At 34.0% G+C, this 22,833-nt stretch overlaps 5 protein-coding genes across 5 annotated transcripts; 2 read left to right on the top strand and 3 right to left on the bottom strand.

Moving 5' to 3' along the window:
• Window positions 1–568: 568 nt before the first annotated feature.
• mRpS30 (mitochondrial ribosomal protein S30) lies at window positions 569–3,391 on the bottom strand. Its single transcript, XM_090113242.1, has 5 exons — window positions 2,845–3,391; window positions 2,627–2,765; window positions 2,309–2,447; window positions 1,922–2,077; window positions 569–1,394 (listed from the first exon to the last, which is right to left on the bottom strand). Exons 1-5 carry the CDS (start codon window positions 3,285–3,287, stop codon window positions 625–627), a joined length of 1,647 nt encoding a protein of 548 aa, XP_089969368.1. The 5' UTR covers window positions 3,288–3,391; the 3' UTR covers window positions 569–624.
• A 133-nt stretch (window positions 3,392–3,524) lies between these two features.
• On the top strand, window positions 3,525–5,174 carry eIF2beta (eukaryotic translation initiation factor 2 subunit beta). Its single transcript, XM_090113245.1, has one exon. The coding sequence runs from the start codon at window positions 3,625–3,627 to the stop codon at window positions 4,561–4,563; it is 939 nt and encodes a 312-aa protein (XP_089969371.1). The 5' UTR covers window positions 3,525–3,624; the 3' UTR covers window positions 4,564–5,174.
• A 60-nt stretch (window positions 5,175–5,234) lies between these two features.
• pyd3 (beta-ureidopropionase pyd3) lies at window positions 5,235–6,972 on the bottom strand. The gene has a single exon (XM_090113244.1). It carries the CDS (start codon window positions 6,599–6,601, stop codon window positions 5,435–5,437), a length of 1,167 nt encoding a protein of 388 aa, XP_089969370.1. The 5' UTR covers window positions 6,602–6,972; the 3' UTR covers window positions 5,235–5,434.
• Window positions 6,973–7,095: 123 nt separating this feature from the next.
• Mfap1 (Microfibril-associated protein 1) lies at window positions 7,096–14,200 on the top strand. Its single transcript, XM_090113243.1, has 9 exons — window positions 7,096–7,385; window positions 7,515–7,702; window positions 8,144–8,358; window positions 8,924–9,036; window positions 9,575–9,756; window positions 10,922–11,046; window positions 11,899–12,042; window positions 13,234–13,330; window positions 13,770–14,200. The coding sequence occupies exons 1-9, from the start codon at window positions 7,313–7,315 to the stop codon at window positions 13,953–13,955; spliced, it is 1,323 nt and encodes a 440-aa protein (XP_089969369.1). The 5' UTR covers window positions 7,096–7,312; the 3' UTR covers window positions 13,956–14,200.
• Window positions 14,201–17,022: 2,822 nt separating this feature from the next.
• LOC149900244 (acyl-CoA Delta(11) desaturase-like) lies at window positions 17,023–21,181 on the bottom strand. Its single transcript, XM_090112946.1, has 5 exons — window positions 20,992–21,181; window positions 19,146–19,276; window positions 18,354–18,559; window positions 17,745–17,930; window positions 17,023–17,358 (listed from the first exon to the last, which is right to left on the bottom strand). The coding sequence occupies exons 1-5, from the start codon at window positions 21,179–21,181 to the stop codon at window positions 17,097–17,099; spliced, it is 975 nt and encodes a 324-aa protein (XP_089969072.1). The 3' UTR covers window positions 17,023–17,096.
• Window positions 21,182–22,833: the final 1,652 nt, after the last annotated feature.

Genomic DNA, 22,833 nt, shown 5'->3' with positions numbered 1-22,833 from the left:
ATTTATAATTAATTATTCTAATTAAAATACGAATAACGACGATGTTTGTTTCTTAATATTTGAGGTCGAACACATTTTAAAATACTGATATGTTATAATTTTGAACCCTCCGTGATAGCGGTATTTCTAACAACAACACACCCGTAAGTCGGTCCTTCGTTGTTGCGTGATTGATATGAAAAACTGTTAAATATCATATTTATTTAACGTAATATTTGTATTCTCTTTGTTTATTTAGCACTATCATATTATGAAGCTACTCATTTTGTATTTTAACTAACTCAAATTAATTAAATTACAGTTAAATTCGTTTATATATCCATAAAATAATCAATGAATTTCCTAAAAAATTAAATTGAGGTACCAATACTATAAGTACATAATCAGATTAATTACTTTTGTGTCTGCGCAGATTTAGAAAAAAAAACTTGCCACTTTAGCAAATCAACAAAAAAGTATTATAGATTTGGGTGAGTTTTCAAAAAGAAGGAATCTTTCTTTTTTGAAGTTGGTTAAAAAGGTTTTTATCTACGATTTTTAGTGTAAATTTGGTGTAAATAATAAACAATTTTTTATCTATATTATCATTTATTTAAAATATCTACACTAGAAAACACTATTATTTTACACCTTAGGATAGTATGTTGTTTCGAACTTCTTCCTAGCCTTAGGATATGGCCTCAATACTTTTGGAATATATGGGGGTAGATGCTCATCTAGACGCCTCTTATATGGATTTATTCCGAATTCAAATGGTCTTCTTTTTGCCTCAAAGAAACGAGTTTGATGCTGAATTTTGTATATCTTCTCCCAGTGATAAATTTCTGGTAATAAATTGTGCCTAGGCCTGTTAGACATTAAATGTTTATATCTTGATTCTAGCCAACATCGTCTATTATCATCTTCAATATCAGAAATCAATTGCTCCTCTTTTCCTAGATATGGCTTCATTTCATGATCTCTTTCCTCTGGGGCATTTAAGTAGAATTGAACCAACATTTTCAGAGTATCCTCATTAAGGCCTTGCACTTTACCGTCTTCAATTTTTTCATATAGCTTCATGGGTTGTGTTCCGAAACAAATATTGTGTTTTGGATTATCATCAACTTTATCAATGTTCATGGCAATTGTGTTTAATTGGTATGCATATAGCGATATAAGATGACCGTTGGTAATAACCGTTTGAGTTGTTAATGGATAAGTTATGTCGTTATAACTTGTGAATCCTTGGTAATTCGCCTGACTAAGAAGCCAACCAAAGCTAGCTTTCATAGCTTGACAATGCAATGCTTCTAAATTGTCTTGTGCTCCAAAAGATTCCTTTCTGCATAAAATGTGTCCTCTGTTGTGGTATGAAAGCAAGCCAAATTCATCAAGATCACCCGGCCAATATCCTGTAAATAAATGAATACTTGTATAAACATGGATTTTATTTATGAAAAATTTTAATAACAAGAAATTTGATGCATAAATGCCACAATACACAATAACAAATAAAAGATATATCCTCATTTTTTAAAGGGTACACAAGTATTTGATGGTATGATGAGAGTCTATTGTGTGAACTTTGACGCAATTAGCAGATAAAGTACGGGAGAACATGAAAAATAGTTATGCAAGACCTGGTTCAAAGGTAAGCCTGTAACTATCATTGTAGTGGTAAAAACTATATACAATAAGAATACAAGCAGCATCACCATCCATACTAATATTATAAATGCGAAAGTAACTCTGTCTGTCTGTCTGTTACTCAATCACGCCTAAACTACTGAACCAATTTGCATGTAATTTGGTATGGAGATATTTTGATACCCGAGAAAGGACATAGGCTACCTTTTATTGCGAAATATGTACCACGGGAAAAAGCCGGGGCGGACCTCTAGTTTTAATATAGGTATTTGTTTAGTTTAATAATATTTACCTGGAATATTTGTACCATGCCGAAACTCTACAAAGTATCCTACACTTTCAGGGACGTAAGTGTATTTCTCAACTTTGAAATCTGGGTTCTCTGCTTCACTATATGGGACTAAAGGCTTCAATGGTAAATGATTTCGGACTGTTAAAATTGGTGATCCTGTAATATGATTGATTTATATACATACACAAGGTAATTAATTAATATGTGCACATTATAACATTTTGTATATTCATCACAATACCTGTTAAATTAATAAAAATTTAATGAATAATGTGTCTAATTCTTTTCTCTCATTAGTTACTAAAATCTATATAATTATATTATTGTTAAAAGAATATCAAATGTAAACATTCAAAAACAGGATAATAATATCTATAAATGGAATACCTATATATTGAATTGGTCTGTCAATAGGTTCATCTTTATTTTTGACCCAAGGAAACTTGGACCTATAATTATAAACTTTTTTTGGCACATCAGTACCTCCCATGAACCAGAATGCTTCCACCCTTGGGTCATAATCAACCTGAAACAATATACTTAAATACATAGTGTGAATTAAATTAATAATTAATAATTAAACATACATATTAAAACCAAAGAATATAAATAAAAGTTAAATAACTTTATATTTCTTTTGCTTATTTATCTTAGAACTAGTAAAGATTGTCATATATGTACAAAAAAAATGGATAATAATTGTACCTGTGACGATATTATATGAGGCACTTTATCTGTGATGTTATTAGTAACAATTCTATTGATTTGCCGTACTAAATTTTTGGCTAAGGCATCTTCTTTTTGTTGTGCTTCAGATTTTGCTGTTGACAAGTCAATATTTCGCCTGAAAAGTTATGAAAAAAATATAATATAATTTATTAATAGTTCAGTATACTGATGACGAAGGAATTAAATATACTTACTGAACACCTTCATTTTCAATTAAAATGCAATCTTCAATATGGGATTTTATTTCCTTGACTACAGAATCTGCCAAGTCTGAAGTCTCATTGTAAATATCAGGCAGTTTGTCGATGAGCTTGAAATGAGTCCTGGTATAATACTGAACAAGGGGCATTGCATTGTATGGTATAATATTTTCATTCAACATAACACAGGGCCAACCATAATATTTAGGTATGTTTAACCCGATTTGTTTCTCCTCAACAGTGTTGATATTTTTTATTTTTTCATAAATTTCTTCCCTTCCACGTAACTTTCTTGCTTGTAGCGACATATCCTGGATTGGAGGATAATTCGGTGTGTCTGTATATTCATTTTCTTCAGATAACGCCACTTGGGCATATCTACGTATTGCTATATGTTTTATTTTAGAAAATGCTCGATGTCTACTGACGGCGAGCATTTTAAAGTTTTATATAACAACCATTCATAAAATAAAATTATAAAATTTAGGTTAACGTATCGTCTCACAACTCGTTGAGGTTTGACAGAATACCTGAATCTGTCAAGGGCTGTCAAGGGAGTAAGAGCTTGACAGTTGACATTTAACTAGTTTCCTGTGTTGCATGTTTTTATAATAATATTTAGTAGTCTGTGTGATTGCACGTAATTTAAGGCTAATTTATGTGTATCTGTGAGGCTGATGCAACATTTTGTCACTTCTCCAAACCACCTGCCAAACGAATCTAACCAAATTTTATTTTGAACTATTTGGGTGAGATATTATAATAATCTAAATCATGGATGATGATATGATTTTCGATCCTTCTTTAAAGAAGAAAAAGAAGAAGAAGACAGGATTTGACATGGAAGCAGCGTTAGCAGGCGAACAAGGCGAAACCACGAGTACGGAGGCGCCTGCTGAGACAGGTGACGTAGACGTACCCGAGGACGACAACCTGGATTTAGACAATTTCGGTAAAAAGAAGAAAAAGAAAAAGAAGACTTTCTTTAATTTAGATGAATTAGAGAATGCATTACCAGAAACAAAGGAAGAAAAGCCTCCTGCGGAAGAACCAGAGCAGCAAGATGATGAGCTTATTGATGACTTGGATCTAGACATTGATTTCGCAAAGACTAAGAAAAAGAAAAAGAAGAGGAATTTAGACGAGATTGTTGCAGAAGAGGATGTTAAGGGAGATGATCAAGAGAGAGACGACGACCAAAATGGAGAATGGGTTGGAAGTGATCGCGATTATACGTATGATGAACTTCTTGAGCGAGTTTTTGACATTATGCGTGAAAAGAATCCTAGTATGGTTTCTGGAAAGAAACAAAAATTCATAATGAGACCACCACAAGTTGTTAGAATTGGAACAAAGAAAACATCATTTGCCAATTTCACAGAAATATGCAAAACATTGCATAGACAGCCTAAACATTTATTAGATTTCTTGTTGGCTGAGTTGGGTACGAGTGGATCAGTGGATGGTAACAGCCAACTCATTATTAAAGGCCGTTTTCAACAGAAGCAAATTGAGAATGTATTGCGTCGGTATATCAAGGAATATGTTACATGTCATACATGTCGTTCTCCTGATACTATTCTGCAAAAGGATACTCGATTGTTCTTCCTTCAGTGTGAAACCTGTGGCTCCCGTTGTTCTGTGGCTAGCATCAAATCTGGTTTCCAGGCTGTCACTGGCAAGAGAGCAGCCATGCGTGCAAAGACTGCATAGAATAGTGCTTAGTGATAATCAATTCAAAACCTGGTTTTGGGGTACATACAGTGAACTTTTCCTGCTTTCATTTCATTTCTTGTGTTTAAAATATATCCCTTGTTGTATGTCTGTTAATTTCTCAGTTGGGTGCTTTATGTGTTCGAAAAAGTTATGCAGATAACATTTTATAAAAATATATATACTGTGTGAATTAGGATATTTATGTATAACTAAGTAAAATAGGCAATTCATAATTTATTGAATGGATATAATATACTTTTTCTGTTTAATTATGTTGATTTGTTTTAAATGTTAGTTAAATATATACAGTGTTTGTCATTTGAATAAAAACTCATTGACTTTATTTCTGATAATAATTTTATAGTTATTAATGTCACAAAAATTGTTATGCTCTTAAGTATTTGCACCGAGTTATATTTGTAAACTTTAGAATCAGGTGTCCCATAGTATATAAATATAATTCTTATATGAGCAATGCTTGAACTTTCTAAAATAATTGTATTTGTATGATATTTATAAATGAAAGTCTGAATGTACCCCACTGTAACCTACATATTTATATATAGCTCACTTCTGTAATATTCACATTGGTACACAATGTTTTTAAACAGTTGTTTTATTTTCACACCTCATAAATAAAACTTCATTTGATATATTGTATAATTTGTGTAATAAAAATAAAATTCTAAAACATACAATAGTATTACAACTTAAGTTACCCCAAAATCATGATTATAAAGTGATTAATAACATAAATAAATTGTGCAATATTATGTAAAAAAATATTAAAATATCTTATAATTATATAACAAAAATAAAGACAAATTTGATCTGTCTATTGTAGTAAGAAGAATAATTATTAACATCCTTAATTGTCTCTAACAAGTTGAGGTCCTTGCTCTCCTTTCACATATTTGTTTAAGCTGTTCGCATACAGATCAAGCCGCCGAGTCATTGTAAAACCCCATTTATCCTTGATCTGTCTACACATATTCAAATCAATTTGGGCAATCAGCAAACCATCTTTGGTTCTTGACAGACTTGGTGTCCTGGTACCGTCGGGAGCTGTGACATAACTGGACCCATAGAAATGGCCAAAATCACGGTGTGCTGGTTTCCCATCTCCTGATGTGAACTCATTAGGAAACACTTCTGTTCCAACCCTATTTATTGCACATGTAAAATAGCTGTTCGCTATAGCAGCATTTCTTGCTTCAACAGCCCATAGGTGTTCACTCAGGCCAGCTACAGTCGCCGATGGATTGAAAACTATTTCAGCACCATTAATCCCAAACATCAACCAGTTCAAAGGGTGATGACGTCCATAACAAATGTTAATTGCTATTTTGCCAAACTTAGTTTCAAAAACAGGGTGACCTGTGTTGCCTTCAAAATAATATGTAGATTCATTAAAATCTCCCACTCTTGGTATGTGATTCTTTCTGTGACTACCAATGACAACACCCTTTTCGTTTATTACAACTGCTGTGTTCCAAATAAGATCGCCATGTAGTTCATCTCGTTCTAAAATTGGTGAAATAATCACCATACCATACTTAGCAGCATACTTTTTGAGGAACAGGGTACTAGGCCCATCTGTAACGCTTTCTGCAAATTCACACCATGGAGTTTTCTCCCTGGTGCAGAATGCAAAAGGCATACTCCAAGCTTCTTGTAAACACAAAACATTTACATTTTCAGCACCAGCTGTATCGATTAGTTTGGAAATTTTATTGAATATGGCTTGTCTCTGTTCATTTAAAGGTTGACTTGTAGAAATTGCAATTGAATGCTGTATTACACCTACTCTAACTATACGGGGAGTTCTTGTTTCTTCTTTACGCGCGGGAAAATCATATGCTGCAACTTCGAAATTATTTTCTTCTGAATTTTCATTACTTCCCTTTTTAAGTTCCAGGCTATGATTATCTACTCGTCCATAATGAATTCTATTAAATTCTTTTAAATCTTCGCCTGAGAGAGATCTATTTATTAGCTCATCAATACTCTTGAGTTCTGTCTGAGTAGATGCCATGATTTATGTTTTGATTTCCAAACTTCAAGATAATTGAAACAGTTTGTACTTTGAAGCTACTTACACTATATAATGTATATTTGATATATATATATATATATTAAATAAAACAATAACGAAAGCTTACTTGCACCTATTTCTTTAAAATATATTAAATACACGGCAGTCGAGTTATTTCTAGGTGATGAGTTGATAGTGAGGATACAAATATTATATCTGTCGAAAGACTGTTAAAGCTGTTATCACTTATCATAAAATAAACAATTGCTTAATTATGCTGTAGGTGATAACGAAAATAGTAAATACCCTCGAAAATACCAGATAACATGAATAGAAATAAAATATAGAATAATAATAAGATTCATACATTATAAAATATTTTGACATTTGAAAGGATTTGTGTTATCTATTTCTATTCTTTATGTAGAATATTTTGTCCTATTTCTGCATCTGTGACCTGTGTTCTCCATCAGATTTATGTTAGGTGTCAAAGTCATTTTCTGTGGTCATTTGTAATTTAAAAACGATGGATATGTGCGATTTCTCATGAAAATCTACTTGAATTCTTAAAATTTTTCATATAATACATAATTGTATTGGTTTTAAATAAAATGTAACTTGCCTTGTTTAAAAAATAATTGTAAATGTAAATATTTGTTTGTTAGTAATCAGACTCATACACATAGTATTGTTTGTCATTAAATCGTAACCATGAATGTGCTACCTGCCCAACCGATTGGTATTCAAAGTACTGCTGGTGCTGTTCCTGTTCGAAATGAAAAAGGTAACAAAATATATTTTTATGTTGTAATTAATGCAATTATGTACTTACCAAAATCTGTATGGTTCTATAACTACTTACTTTTGTGTACTCCTTATATAAATTCTATGTATATTTTAATCAAACTTTCAGGTGAAATATCTATGCAAAAGGTGAAAGTACAAAGATATATATCAGGAAAAAAGCCAGACTATGCTCAAGGAGTATCGTCGTCTGAAGAATCAGACGCTGAAGACTTTATAGAACAACAAAGACCAGAGAGAAGGCATGTTATTGCACCTGTTATTGGAAAAGATGACCACAGTGATTCAGAGCAAGAAGTAAGTTATACAAACAGAACAAGTCACTGCAGACTGTATCAGTATAATTACTTTTCAATCTTGCTATCAAAGAGCTTTTTGCACATCTTAATCTTAATAGTATTATAAAGGCGAAAGTTTGTATGGATGTATGGATGTTTGTTACTCTTTCACGTAAAAACTACTGAACCGATTACAATGAAATTTAGCACACATATAGAGGGTAACTTGGATTAACACATAGGATAGGTTTTATCCCGGAAATCCCATGGGAACGGGAACTATGCGGGTTTTTTTGCAAACGCGGGCGATGCCGCGGGCGGAAATCTAGTATATTATAAAAAGAAAATCGATCAGTGAAACAGATGATCTGCCTTCTGCCTTCTGCCTTACCCCAATAGGGGACACGGGACTTCACATAAATAATACATATTTCCTAACCATATAATTTTACAATTACAGGTTGATGATCCTCGGTTACGCCGTCTGCGTATGGCGGTGCAGTCGCCGCCGCGCCGCTCGGAGCACAAACCGGAGATCATTGACGCGGAACCTGATGAGCCTGAACCAGAATCTAGTGAAGATGAGGCGCGACACAGTTCAGAAAGTGAGGACGAACTGGACGATGAAGAGATTGAGCGACGAAGACAGGCTGTTAAAGCTAAATTGGCTGCAAGGTATGTGTAATTGATTTTATAAAATTATACTTTACTAGCTTTCTACCTGAGGCTTTGCCTGTTTTTTCAAAGAAAAAAACCGCATGGTTTGCATTCCCGTGGGATTTCCGGGATAAAACCTATCATATGTGTTAATCCAAGTTACCCTCTATATTAGTAGTTATATTTAGTAGGATTATATGCTCATATAACAGTTTTCCCTGATTGCACCGTCATTAACCAAACTGTAACTTGAAGTCATCATCATCATCTTTATTAAGAAATCGTGTTTAATTTTTTCTACCAGTATTACAAAATGTTGATTATAAAGAGAACATATAAACGTTGTAAATTTACAAATTTAATTGAAAAAAAAATCAACCAATATAAATTAAGATTAAGAGAATATGTACAACAAATAGTAAACAAAAAATGAAAATCCTAATCGATTGTTGTGGTATTAACGCATGGGGCCCGAACGGCCACATCCGACCGCGACACAATAGATTTTCTATTGTGTCTGTGATTCCGGGGCCTGATGGATTAATGTATATCAGAAGAATGTATAAGCATACATTTATTCTAGGGAGGCAGAAAAAGAGGTTTTAGGGCGGGATGACGAGGAAGAAATGCTGGATGGTGATAAGGAAGAGAGTGGTTCATCTGACACAGATTACACTGACAGTGAAGAGGAAACAGGTGAGATTTTTTCATATTGGCTATAGTTTATGTGGATTTATTGATAAAAATAATATTGGGGGTACCTTTTTAAAGTGTAACGAAATCTAATTTTATTTTAATATTTGGTACAGCTCCCGAAAAACATGCCTTTTAAATATCACTCTTAAAAACAACATGGGTGAGAGTTGTAGAAATGTCTCAATTTTAGAAAAAATAACCATACATTTTGCAATGAAATTAAATCAATGTAAAAGTCCATATAAGAAGATTCGTAATTTAGTATTATAAAAGTGAAGTCCCGTGTCCCCGTAGTGGGGTAAGGGGCAGATGCATTATTCATACATCTGTTTCACTGATCGATTTTCTTTAGGGACAAGTAGGTGATCAGCCTTCTGTGTCCTGCCAGACCGAGACATTTTTTTTTTTCGCCTCCACCGGGAATCGAACCCAGGACCTCTCGGTTCTACGCTCACGCGTCAACCACTGTACCAATGAGGCGGTCAATTATAAATATTACGAAAGAATTATAAATATTACGAAATTATTTTAATCTCAGGTCCAAGAGTGAAGCCAGTATTTGTGCGGGCATCTGAACGGATGACAGTAGCAGAACGGGAAAGGAAAGTGAAACAACAGAAGAAGGAGGAAGTGGAAGCTAGAAGGGAGAAGGAGGAGAGGAGACGGGAAGCGTTGAAACTTGTTGAGGAAACTATACGAGCGGAACAGAGGAATACTCAGGTACATTTAATGATTATTTAACATGTTCAACCACCAGCTTATTCTCTAATATGGCAGATTGCAGGTTTAGAGGAGGTTGAAAAAAAATCATTATTTGAAATATTTAATGAAGAAACGTCTCAGTAAACAAATCTTAAATTTGTTTATTTCGAACCTATCCATTGCACGCATACATAGCATGCATTCATACCACGCATCCATAGCACGCATCCGTAGCACGCATCCGTAGCACGCATCCGTATCACGCATCCGTAGCACGCATCCGTAGCACGCATCCGTATCACGTATCCGTAGCACGCATCCGTAGCACGCATCCGTATCACGCATCCGTAGCACGCATCAGTAGCACGCATCCGAATCACGCATCCGTAGCACGCATCCGTATCACGCATCCGTAGCACGCATCCGTAGCACGCATCCGTATCACGCATCCATAGCACGCATCCGTAGCACGCATCCGTAGCACGCATCCGTAGCACGAATCCGTAGCACGCATCCGTAGCACGAATCCGTAGCACGCATCCGTAGCACGCATTTGTAGCACGCATCCGTAGCACGAATCCGTAGCACGCATCCGTAGCACACATTTGTAGCACGCATCCGTAGCACGCATCCGTAGCACGGATCCATATAACGCATCCGTAGCACGCATCCGTAGCACGCATCCGTAGCACGCATCCGTAGCACGCATCCGTAGCACGCATCCGTAGCACGCATCCGTAGCACGCATCCATAGCTCACATCCATAACACTCCTCCTTCTACATAAAAAACGTATCTTAGTTCGTTTCCACCAACCAGTACATCCTTCATTATGTGCATCAGTGAATATGATTGGTGGAAAAGCACCCATTATTTTTCGTTCAATGAGCTTTTCGCTTACTATTAGTAACTCAAGCATATTATTCTCTACTAGCTTTCCGTCCGCGGCTTCGCCCGCGTTTTCAAAGATAAACCCGCATAGTTCCCGTTCCCGTGGGATTTCCGGGATAAAACCTATCCTATGTGTTAATCCAAGTTACCCTCTATATGTGTGCTAAAATTCATTGTAATCGGTTCAGATCGGATCAGTAGTTTTTGCGTGAAAGAGTAACAAACATCCATACAAACTTTCGCCTTTATAATTATTCTCTATTAAATAATGAATTCCTTGTATATGTCTAAAGGCGGAACAAAAAGAAGCAAACATAAACGACGTGTGCACGGACGACGAGAACGACGAGCTCGAGTACGAGGCGTGGAAGCTGCGCGAGATGAAGAGGATCAAACGGGACAAGGAGGAGCGCGAGGCGTGAGTTGTGATTTTATTTTTTACTAGCTGCTCCGCGCGGTTTCACCCCTGTTGGTCGTAGCGTGATGATATATAGCCTATAACCTTCCTCGATAAATGGGCTATCTAACACCGAAAGAATTTTTCAAATCGGACCAGTAGTTCCCGAGATTAGCGCGTTCAAACAAACAAACAAACAAACTCTTCAGCTTTATGATATTAGTATAGATCTATTGGCTTCACTATTTTGCAAGAACAGGGATGACAGATATTTCTAACTGTGATATTTAATTGTACCTTATTCTATATTCCATTTCTTCCAGCTTTAACGATTTAGCGAATTTATTATTTTTATCTATGTACATACTTCAAACAAAATAGTCGAGAGAAGACTTATTTTTTACCACAATTAGACTAGTAGTCTAATTTAATTGTCTTGTATTTTGAATGTTCGTTGAATTCTCTCCGTATCGTCTTTTGTCTCTATTTTCCCTCCGTTATGTTACTCTCTCTCCCTGTACTAAATGTGTATACAGGCTGTTCCTTTTTTACAACTCTTCTTTTCTTATTTTAATAATAATATAGATATATTTAATCTTAATATACGTAATATTTATATTATAAAGGCGAAAGTTTGTAAGGATGTATGGATGTATGGATGTATGGATGTTTGTTACTCTTTCACGTAAAAACTACTGAACCGATTACAATGAAATTTAGCACACATATAGAGGGTAACTTGGATTAACACATAGGATAGGTTTTATCCCGGAAATCCCACGGGAACGGAAACTATGCGGGTTTTTCTTTGAAAACGCGGGCGAGATCTAGTAATATATAAATATAAATATTTAATAATACATTTAATTGCAGCGTAGAGAAGGAGTGGCTCCAAACGGAGCGTCTCCGCAACATGACGGACGACGAGCGGCGCGTGGAGCAGCGGCTCAACCCGAAGCTGGTCACCAACAAGCCGGTCAAGGGCAAGTACAAGTTCCTGCAGAAGTACTACCACAGGTCAGTTTGTTGGCCATAGTATAAAGCCTCTACACGTCAACAGATGCGTCCGCGGACTCTGGCAGATGCGTCCGCAGATGAATTTCCACGAGCTGTCCACACGTCTGTAGGTCGATCAGTCTATGTTCATTCTTGGCAGACGCAACTCGCACTCGCACATTAACATTAAAAAAATGGATATTTTTGTGATATTTATTTTTGGGATTCCATAAACAGTTTTCAGCTTGATATAGCTCAATAAACCTAAAAGTTTCCTCTGTGCTTATATTGTTCGTCATTTCGAGCGTTTTTACGAATGATGCGATACAAAACGCACGCGTGCACTCGCAATCGCAACTCCGTTCAAACTGATGCGTCGGCAGACGTGTGAAACCCTTTGATGCGGGACACAATACCGACAACAAACGGATTCGAGGCGGATGCATCTGCTGACGTTAAATACCTACCACAGACGCACAAATCACCCCCTCTACACGTCGGCGGACGCATCCGCAGATGACGTCTGCAGATACATCCGTTGACATGTAGAGGAGGCTTTAAATTTTTCAATAGCCGTATGTGCATCTCTTAAAAATAAATAAATATTTCAGGACAATTTTCACAGACGGCACGATCTGTTCCCATACGCTTTCGCTTGTGTTATGGAAACCAGATGGCTGATATAATTTTAAATAAATACTTATTAATAAAGCCCGAAAATAGTACTAAAGGCATTAATTATTACACTCAATAGAAGCAACAATACTGTTTTATCTTTTAATTACCTGTATATGTATGTAGTAGCATCTGGATATATTCAACTAAGATAATATCTGTCAGTTTAAATGTGGAATTAAGGCATAATGAAACGGTAATACCAATATACCGAAATCGGTTTATACTACCCACGGCGGTAGCCTAATGTGTAATAATATATTATGTATCAAAATTCGTCAAATAAACTTTCAATAATGGTGAAACCGGCCCTAAATGCCAATAATCAATATTGGCATTTAGGGCCGGTTTATATAGTCCATTGAAATGTTACATTTTTTAGGCCTGACCTTGCGTTAGCGATAGCTTCACACTGACCCCCCCCTACACATCAAAAAAATAAAATTGCGTCCTCTAAAAAACGCAACCCCAAATGTAACTTTTCAATGGACTAATAATATTTTTAGTAAGTTATTAATATTTTTTTTAATATTTCAGAGGTGCATTTTATTTGGACAAAGAGGAAGACGTATTCAAACAAGATTTCTCTGGAGCGACGTTGGACGATCACTTTGATAAGACTGTTTTGCCAAAGGTAAGACTATAAAATAATATATTCTAAGACTTATCATCATGTTTGACTTATGTATGTTAAACGTTGTTTCCTATTTTACGTAAAATCCTATAAAGCATGTGTTTAATTAATAATCCATACTATTAATAATATTATAAATGCGAGAGTAACTCTGTCTGTCTGTCTGTTACTCAATCACGCCTTAACTACTGAACCAATTTGCATGAAATTTGGTATAGAGATATTTTGATACCCGAGACTACTTTTACCCCGGGAAATAGGATAGGTTTTATCCCGGAAATCCCATGGGAACGGGAACTGTGCGGGTTTTTCTTTGACTGCGTAAGCGAAGCTGCGGGTGGAAAGCTAGTTAAAATAAAAATTTATACTAAATCTATCACTGAGATTTATTATAAAACAATTTGTTAAAACAATAAATGATACCAATTTTCTTATTCAGGTGATGCAAGTAAAGAAATTCGGTCGTTCCGGTCGAACGAAATACACGCACTTAGTAGACCAAGATACAACGGAGTTCGATTCCGCGTGGAACAATGAAAGTTCAGCCGCGCGATTATCTAACTTTAGAGGGGGCATGAAACAGGTGTTCGAAAAACCATCCGCGAAAAGGAAACATGCTGTATAAGAAGAAAGTTATTATAATAAGAATAGTTGTGAAAAAGGAACATGCTGTATACACAATGAATTAAAGGTAAAGAGAGAGTAATGGAAAAAGAACACCCTGTATACAGACTGATAATATAGGGAAATTTGTAAGGAGGATAAAATAAAACGCAGAAGAATGTTAACAATGAAGTCGGCAAGGAAATAACAGTGAATGTGTAATTTTTGAACCTACATATTATTTTATGTGGTAATATGTGTTTTCTATAAATAAAAAAAATAAACATCTGCACAATTGTATCAAAACACTTAAAAGTATGCTATAGTGAAGTCCCATGTCCCCTAGTGGGGTAAGGGGCAGATGCATTATACATCTGTTTCACTGATCGATTTTCTTTAGGGACAAGTAGGTGATCAGCCTTCTGTGTCCTACCAGACAGAGACATTTTTTTTCTTTGTCTCCACCGGGAATCGAACCCAGGACCCCTGGGTGTTACCGAGGAGGCGGTCATAACGAGGAAGGCGGTCAAAAAGCATAGGAGTAAGAAAATGTTCAAAATTACAACTTAGTTTGGTATGTAAATGTTCTATAAAATGTGTTCACTTTAAAAATAAAATATTGAAGATTTATTTTTTGTTTTATTTCACTCCAATGAAGTTAAATAAGTGCTGTTGTTTGATTAATATTATCGCGCTATCAGTTTTATAGCTTTCTATTACATTTATTATTGTAAAATTTATTGGAGTCTGTGTAGTTAAAAATAAAACGACCACTCTCATAGCCAAACCAAAATTTGCTGATTCTCAATTCTCTGCATATTATGCATAGACAACAAAATATAAAATGCCGAGCGTTCGTAAGCTCACGACGCTGTTTGAAAAACGGCGAAATTTTAAGTATAATTTCTCATAAGCCTGCGATCTCTTAAGATTGATTAGTGATTTAAATCTTACAAAAATTAAAATAACTCGGGTCACAGTTAGCATTCTTCCTTAATTTTCTTAGCTATAAAATAAAAAGGATCAAAGAATGATTAACTTCTCTGAGGAATAAATGCAGTGAACATAAAAATGTAAATTAGTTGCTTTACCAGACGATCAAGTCGCGGTAAGCTGGATTGACTATAAAGTTTAAAGTGGCATTGAAGTACTTTATGATCGATATTTGAAGATTAGGAAGCCAACTTCTCTAGTATCCCGAACGCTCTAAAAACTGACCGATTTGGTGTGACTTTAGGTCAATCTAAATAAAATGAAATTACGTTAATTATTATTATTACGTTAATTATTGCATTAGTCAAATTTTTACTTTATTGCGATTATGTTTACACAATATAGAAATCGATTTCAAACATGCACAGCTAATTTCTGGTTTCGCACTTTCTCTAAAAAGTACATTTAAAATTAGCTGACATAAGTGGTTCAACGTAATGAGGAGGATCAGGGTGTGGTCCCGAACGACTGAAGGAATCGTCTTGGTAATAATAACAACGCCTATTTGAGTGAGAATAATCCAATAGACTTTCCTTTACTTTCCACCCACATGTGTTATTACTAGTTTCACAGAAATAATATCGCTCGTCTGGTGTTTTTCTTGCTCTTTGTTTAAGATATTGTAGACGACCTCCATCTGGTTGGGCTTCATACAGTATTTTAGTCACGTCGTTCTCAATTGGTTTCATAAACGAGTTCGGTATTTCTGTTTCAGCCATGAAGTGTACCCTTTCGCTCATCTTAGTTTTAGCTCTAGGGTTATACTTTAGGGATGTGTTTATGATACCGTCTCTGATAGGTTTTCGTCGACGATTGCTCATGCTGTTTATGTTATGAAGGGCCAAAGAAGACATGCACGGTTCAAGACCAGCTCTTGAAACATCTTCTGTTCGATGATTCTTACATTTGTCAGTGAAAACAGCCGCGTTGAGGATCCTCTCTTTATTTTTGTTAAACCACGCAATTCGGCGTTCATTTTCTTTATTGAAGTTCTCGATTAAAAATTTAAGTACATATGGATTTGTGTAATCTAGTGGCATTTGACTTGCAAATACTATTTTCTGATTTTATTAAAAAAAAAATTGTGTATAACAATAAAGAAAAAACAAAAAATAAAATTGTACGTAAAACTCTCAAAACATATTTTGATAAACGTCAACATAAATAGTGTCAGATTAAAATGTCACTGAAATATTTAGCCTCTTTTTTCGTTCATACATTAGGCTCTGCATACATTTTGATTACATAGTTACTTATTTTTTCACCTTACGGTCCTTTGCCTAAACTTTCTTAAACCTTTATTTGAAACCTAGGTATTCTCCGCTCTATGGAATATGCAAAATTTCATTAAAATCGGCCAAGCTATTTCCGAGTGGTATGGAAACATGGAAACTAACAATGCGATACGAGTATTTTATGTAATAAATTTTCCAATGTAAGATAATTTTATTTTACTTGCAGATATCACAGGACACAGTCCCAAAAAAGCTTTTCTCTAAGTTCAATTTATCACGACAAAAAATTACCTTTCATATCACTTTTTACTGTATCTATTTCTAGTGCTGTTATAACTACTTTTAAAAACCATTCCAAAATTCACATTACACAAACGAAATACAGCTTTATCTCACTTCCACTAGCGCAGCCCATATAAATGCAAGCCGTAACTAGATTTTAAATTAGCCACGTCAGCGATTTATATCTGCATAATTTTCTGTTATTTACATACCTGAGTTACGATCTCACGTGTGAAATTATGCTTTTAGAGCCAAAAATATTATTTCATGCTCTACTGTGCGAATATTTTTAGAACGTGGAAATAAAACTACACCCTGATTTATACTTTCTTTATTATCGTAAACTCATAATATTCTAACTGCAGATCACATTCATTAACTTTAGTGTAGATAATTAATAAAATGTATAGTTAATATTATTTCTTCCGTTTTAATTCTTACAATTTAAACTATCTTTTAGGTATCACAAGTAGAAGAATACAATATAACCATCAGACATAACAACAAATTGTTCCAATTAGTGTACCTAGTACAAGGTGATGGACAGGTGATTTATCTATATTCTTTCTTCTATATCATTCAACGGAAACATTCTAAAATGTATTAACATTATATAATTAAACTCTAACTTATTATGCTTAAAATAAATGAAATCAATAATCATCAAGTGGAAAATGTACGGGTGTGCCGTCGCCTAATCTCTTTGCTGTGCTATTAATCATTTCAGGTGTCGCTTCACGCAAATCATACGCCCACCCGATTTTATTAAAAAAGCGTATAAAATATGTCCCGAAATTGAAAAGATCGAAGTGTTCAGCTGCTTTGTAGTCGAACGGGAACACGTGATGGTAGTTGTGCCAGCCTTCACCCAGCGTTACAAGAGCCACGAATCGATTCTCTCTTGGTACAATGTTCCTAGAAATAAAAAGATATTAAAAGATTACCAAGAATAAGATACAGTGGGGCCTAGACTAAGATAAACAATCGGGATAGAATTCTGGAAATAGATTAGGTAGTGGATCTGTTTCTTAGACCGAACCTTTTGAGTTTTGATACCCTATTCGCTCATTTGTTAAAATATAAAGGTTAAAAATATATTTTTGCACGGACTAACTGCGCTCCGCGGTTTCACCCGCGTAGCTCCGCTCCTGTTCTATAGCCTTCCTCGATGAATGGGCTATCTAATACCGAGATAATTTTTCAAATCGGACCAGTAGTTCCTGAGATTTACGCGTTCAAACAAACAAACAAACTATTCAGCTTTATTATATCGGTATAGATTACAATTTAAAGGTACTTACTTGTTATATGGTTTGTAACCGTAGGCATGTGCTAAGCTATTGACGGTAAGCTCGCTATGAAACATGCCCAGGAATCTAATGAAACATTGCCACGCTACCGCACAACGCCAGTTTTCTCCCCATAAGTATATGGTCAGTGTTGTAGGTAAGATATAACAAAACAGGAGCTTGAAATAGATGAAGTATCTGAAACATTTACATGAATTAATTTTATAGGCTAATAGAATTTGAATATTTACAGACTTCGTGGTATTTGAAGTGCTTAATGATTGTTGAAGAGCAAGTCTGAATAGTTTTCCTTAGGCGTGTGTCTAACTCAATTTGTCGATTAGGATTAATTGTATTTTAGAACTAGTTAAATCTAGTTGATCCACCGTTTGAATATAGACACTTTTCCACTAAAGTAATATTTGTATACGTAGTATATTATTATTAGTCTGTGGTAATATTTAGGTTTCTGAGAAAATTAATGAATAAATAATTTATACATTATTAATGGATAAAATAAAATTATTTAGCAAAATTAAAGTAAGTAGATAGCTCTGTAAAGTGATTTAATTTACATTAATTATAGAAAGCATATCTACGTTTGTAAACAATTTTACTCACTTATTATAAAACCGGAGCAACGGGTCGCCAGTTATATCGGTCATATCAAGTTGTTTACCACGGATGAGCACTTGGTCATTTTTCTTCAGCATCAACCAACCAATGTGAGAAAAGAATAAGCCCCGATTAGCATTGTGAGGGTCTGCATCCGTGTCACTGTATTTGTGATGCACTCTGTGATCCCTAACCCATTGCTCTAAAGAATTCTAAAAAGAAAACAATCAGCTGATTAAAAATTTACTTACGATAAAGTTTCCTCAAAACATTTTGGTCGGTTTAACATTTTAGGCGTAAAAGCAAATTTAATAAAGGCTTCGGTTAGACCTTTGATGCGAATTTTGTATGTAATAACGTCACAGGGACAGATGCTCACAAAAATATCACGTTGATTTATTTCTTATTTAATTAAATTGTAAGCACAGCTGTTGCGCCGGCACCGACCAATTTCATAACGCTCATTAAATTTTGAATGCATAATTTGACCTTCTTTAAAATAAAATTGGAAAATTTAATCATATTGTATACTGAATATGTTGAAAATAAATTACTACAGGGGCGGGTAATAATTATTAATTATTTTTTAACAAGCCAATTAGGCTACTGAAGTTCTAAGAAGAAGTATTATAAACCTTCAAGTAAGATTTATAAAGCAGTAACGTCTAGAGAATAAAAAAATGTAATATAATTAATTTATTGGGTTTAGAAGCATCTTTTCATATATGGGTTTTTTAACAATCAAAATCTTTGATGAAATGAAATAAATATAGGTTTCTAATGTAGGTAATAGCATACCTGTCCAGCGCTGGCAAATGCCGCCAAAAAGAACAATTTCAAAGGCAGGGTGGCTTTAAATGCTCTGTGCGTCCACAACCGATGTGCTCCTCCTGTTATTCCAAAGCCGCTTATCGTGTACATTAAAACAGCTGTGAAACAAAATCTCATATTAATTCAGTTCTAGTACAGGTAATAATATGTTGGTATGCTGCTTACAAAAGTTTACATATCTATTTTTTAGTCTCGAAGCAATTTACGTACTTCTAAGTCTCAGATTACAGAAAAACATTATATTTTTTGTATAAGAACAAAGAAAAAATAAAATTTATGAAGGACTAGTTTCATAAATAGCAAATTTATACTGTTAAGTAGCATAGGATATGACATCAATTCGTTTCTCAGAATAAACGGCATAATATTTGGCAAGGCTAATGAATAAATAAATATCTGGTTGTCCGACATTTATACGAATTATTTCTGAGATAAAGTCCTTGTTTCGAATTATTTGCTCTCCAAGATATCAAAATCAGATCCCGGAACGGCTTTATTAAGGGCATTACATTGGTTGCTAAGTAGGTGCTTAACAACAAACATTTATTATTTATTATCGACACTCATTCTTATATTTCGTTTGTTTCGTTGAAAATTTAAATTCTTAGATAAACAGAAAAACGAAGAATACGGCTGTACAAGGGAAGATTGCACTATATAATTAAAAGAGCTTTTCTTAAAATTCACAACCCATTTGGAAACAAACCCGACAAACTAAAAATAACTTTTTTTTAGATTCAATAAACACCCGATTAAGAGCATCATTTATATGAAACTTAGCACGGTAATGTTTCAGCGAATACTAAAAGCCGCGATAAAATGTACGGAATATATGAATAATCCCTTCATATTGGGTATTCTGATAGCGGTTGAGGTCTATTGCCGCCAATAGCGCCTGTGATAATAAACAAACATTCAATATTACCGAAGCGTTAGGCGAAAATTGTTATTTCTATAAACATTTTAGGTATATAATTTACCGGGCCTAGAATATACTCATTTGTTATGCACTATAATTTTAGGCACTAGTTTATTTTAATATACCTTAATAAAAATATAAGCTTACAATCTTTTAAGGGGAATAACGTCGTAGAATTCTTAAAATATGGAATCTAGCAAGTTTTAAATCTCTCCTTTTTTTATTCAATTGAAATTATGAGTGCTTTTATTCTAAGTCATAGACAATGTGAAGTACGGTAGATTAACTTTCAGAGCTTTGGACTGAGCATGAGTTAGGTAAAGATCAGAACTCAAACATGTATTTATTCAGCTTTAATTTTAGAAGCGCTTTGAATCGTCGAAATACAGAAAAATAATTATTTACCACCTGATTCGCTGGGATAAGAAATTAAAGAAGAAAAGGTGGATAATTAATATTAAAAGGCGCAGAGTTAGGCCATAAATTGTAAGATTGCATATTTATTAACTGTCCCGACTCCCGCTAAAACAACACGGCTGACGTTTCCCAGAGCCCTCATGTTTTATTGATCGACTAAACACAACCTGAAAGCTTCAGTAATAATTCAGACTTTACCTATATGGCCTGAAATTTTAGATTTTAAACGGTTCATAAATTATTTTGCGTTTGTAAGAAAAATATGTTAAATGTAGAGCACACTAGGCAGAAATTCGACTGTACTAATAAATTTTTCAGTTTGATCTTCATATTATTAATGCTACAAAGCGACTTTTTATTATTAATGTTTACATTAAAATTATACGTATAATAATTTGTATTCCATACCAGAATTTTTAAACTGACATGCTTATAAATTTGTATAAGTACCTACCTAATAACAAAAATAAACTTTACCAAATATAATCGTCTGCCATTTCGCGGGAAACGCGTAATGATAACTCCAGTACACCGCAGCTACATGGTACAGAGTAATGGCTATAGCACTGATCCATTTTATATCGTTCTTAAACCCCAAACTTTTCTCAAAACCACGCAACGTTTCACTCAAAGAAAGCACTTGTCTTCTCTGTTCTTTCTCCGTCATTTTAATGATAATGCGACTATAGTTAAGTGACTAGATAATTTAAAGCATCGGGATGTTGTAATGTTAATTTAGATCAGTGATATGCATAGGCCCTAATTGCATAGAATAAGTAGTTTTAGGAATCGTTTGGAAACGTTTGATTTTGCTTATAGAGTTAAATTTAAAATTGGAAAGAGTCACTAAGAACTAAACAGACAAATGTCTAACTAACAAATATTCGAACAAATCTAATTCAAGAATATTAAGATGCAACATAATTTTAAAGATGCATGTGTCTTTAAAATTATGTTATGCATAAATGACGAAAAGCGGTCTCTTGGCAAAGTAGTAGAATATTAAGATAAATAATATGAATCCAAGGTTTGATGCAATTTTGTATGATAGAAAATGTAAGTATGTACTATCGGGAACCGTCGTAGGAAAATTTGTAATTAGTTAACACAAATTAACATTTTATTTATATGCATAGGTCAGTAATTGATTGTTATTCAGCTCCGGTAAATGAACTATTAATTAATACCTATATAAATACAATTTAAGTGTTACACAAAAACTTCTGTTCAATGAAACAAAAAACAATCTAGGTACCTGTGCATATTTCAGGACTTAGGTATGTTTCGCTATATTTTTATTTAGTCTGATGAAAAAAGTTTTCAAATGTAAACTTACTTAGTTAAAAAACGAGATAGAAGACAAATAGCCTTTACGAGGCAAAATAAATTATAATAATTTATTCTTAATAGTGAGCAGACGAAATTAAGTGTTTATGTAACGTCTGTGAGTACCGCAAATATATTTCGTAACGTTGACTTTATATTCTATCATAAAACACAGGTATGACTCTCCTTCTACCTTTGTACCAGGAGTCAACCCAAATACTTAAATTGATTAGTCATATTTCGGACAATTTATGACACCAAATAACTTAATGTTTTTATACGAATGATATAATCATTCAATCGGTGATTACAGATTATATTACCTGAAATTCAGACGGTCAAATTCCTTTTATTGCGTTTGAATAATTTATAGTTATTGATTTCATTGGAGACAATAGAGGTTTCAATTAGTCACGCTAATCGAATTTCGCTTCCAATTTCCTTTATAAATCGATATTGTCAGTTATAAATTTCACTTTATCTTAGGCTATAAATAATAATACGAAATCATTTTCGAATTGAATTTCTTAATTTATTAAGGTATTTATGGCTTTTGTCTTTATGGTAGTAACCATAAAGATAAACTAAACGGATTTTCATTTTAAATTTTTTTATCATAACTTAATATATTATTAGTATTAAAAGCCCATTTTAATTTGAATTAGCTTTTGTTCACTACAATGCTTCATTTCAGAGCGACAATTGAAATATAAGTCCATTGATTAACCTAGCTCAATTGTATGGGATTCGTAGGTAATGTATGCGCACATATGAGCGTTTGAATTAAATTTTAAGTACTTATGAACTTCTATTAAACTAGAATGCAATAATATTTTAAATTCTTGTATGCAGTCTAATTATTTATATATTAATATTTCGAAAACTGACTTAGATTTATTTGATAAAAGTTGATTGCTTTTAAAAGCATGAAATTTACCACTTATATTTGCGTTTTACCCAGTAAAATAAACTTTAAACCATATTATTCTCTTA

The sequence above is a fragment of the Colias eurytheme genome, chromosome 19 (genome assembly GCF_061535395.1).
Source record: "Colias eurytheme isolate Ceu_HAF_F1 chromosome 19, ilColEury1 Martin Lab GWU primary, whole genome shotgun sequence".
In the NCBI taxonomy this organism is placed as follows: domain Eukaryota; kingdom Metazoa; phylum Arthropoda; class Insecta; order Lepidoptera; family Pieridae; genus Colias; species Colias eurytheme.
Note: the sequence above shows the minus strand (reverse complement) of the source record. Positions and strands in the feature narration are given on the sequence as shown.

Coding starts and splice junctions, on each gene's coding strand:
- mRpS30 (XM_090113242.1), bottom strand. CDS start 3,287: ATGCTCGCCGTCAGTAGACATCGAGCATTTTCTAAAATAAAACATATA. Junction 2,448..2,626: donor CTCATATAATATCGTCACAG/GTACAATTATTA, acceptor ATATTGTTTCAG/GTTGATTATGACCCAAGGGT. Junction 1,395..1,921: donor GCATGGTACAAATATTCCAG/GTAAATATTATT, acceptor ATTTATTTACAG/GATATTGGCCGGGTGATCTT.
- eIF2beta (XM_090113245.1), top strand. CDS start 3,625: ATGGATGATGATATGATTTTCGATCCTTCTTTAAAGAAGAAAAAGAAG.
- pyd3 (XM_090113244.1), bottom strand. CDS start 6,601: ATGGCATCTACTCAGACAGAACTCAAGAGTATTGATGAGCTAATAAAT.
- Mfap1 (XM_090113243.1), top strand. CDS start 7,313: ATGAATGTGCTACCTGCCCAACCGATTGGTATTCAAAGTACTGCTGGT. Junction 7,386..7,514: donor TCCTGTTCGAAATGAAAAAG/GTAACAAAATAT, acceptor TCAAACTTTCAG/GTGAAATATCTATGCAAAAG. Junction 9,037..9,574: donor TGACAGTGAAGAGGAAACAG/GTGAGATTTTTT, acceptor TTTTAATCTCAG/GTCCAAGAGTGAAGCCAGTA.
- LOC149900244 (XM_090112946.1), bottom strand. CDS start 21,181: ATGACGGAGAAAGAACAGAGAAGACAAGTGCTTTCTTTGAGTGAAACG. Junction 18,560..19,145: donor CATTTGCCAGCGCTGGACAG/GTATGCTATTAC, acceptor TTTTCTTTTTAG/AATTCTTTAGAGCAATGGGT. Junction 17,359..17,744: donor GGTTACAAACCATATAACAA/GTAAGTACCTTT, acceptor TTTTATTTCTAG/GAACATTGTACCAAGAGAGA.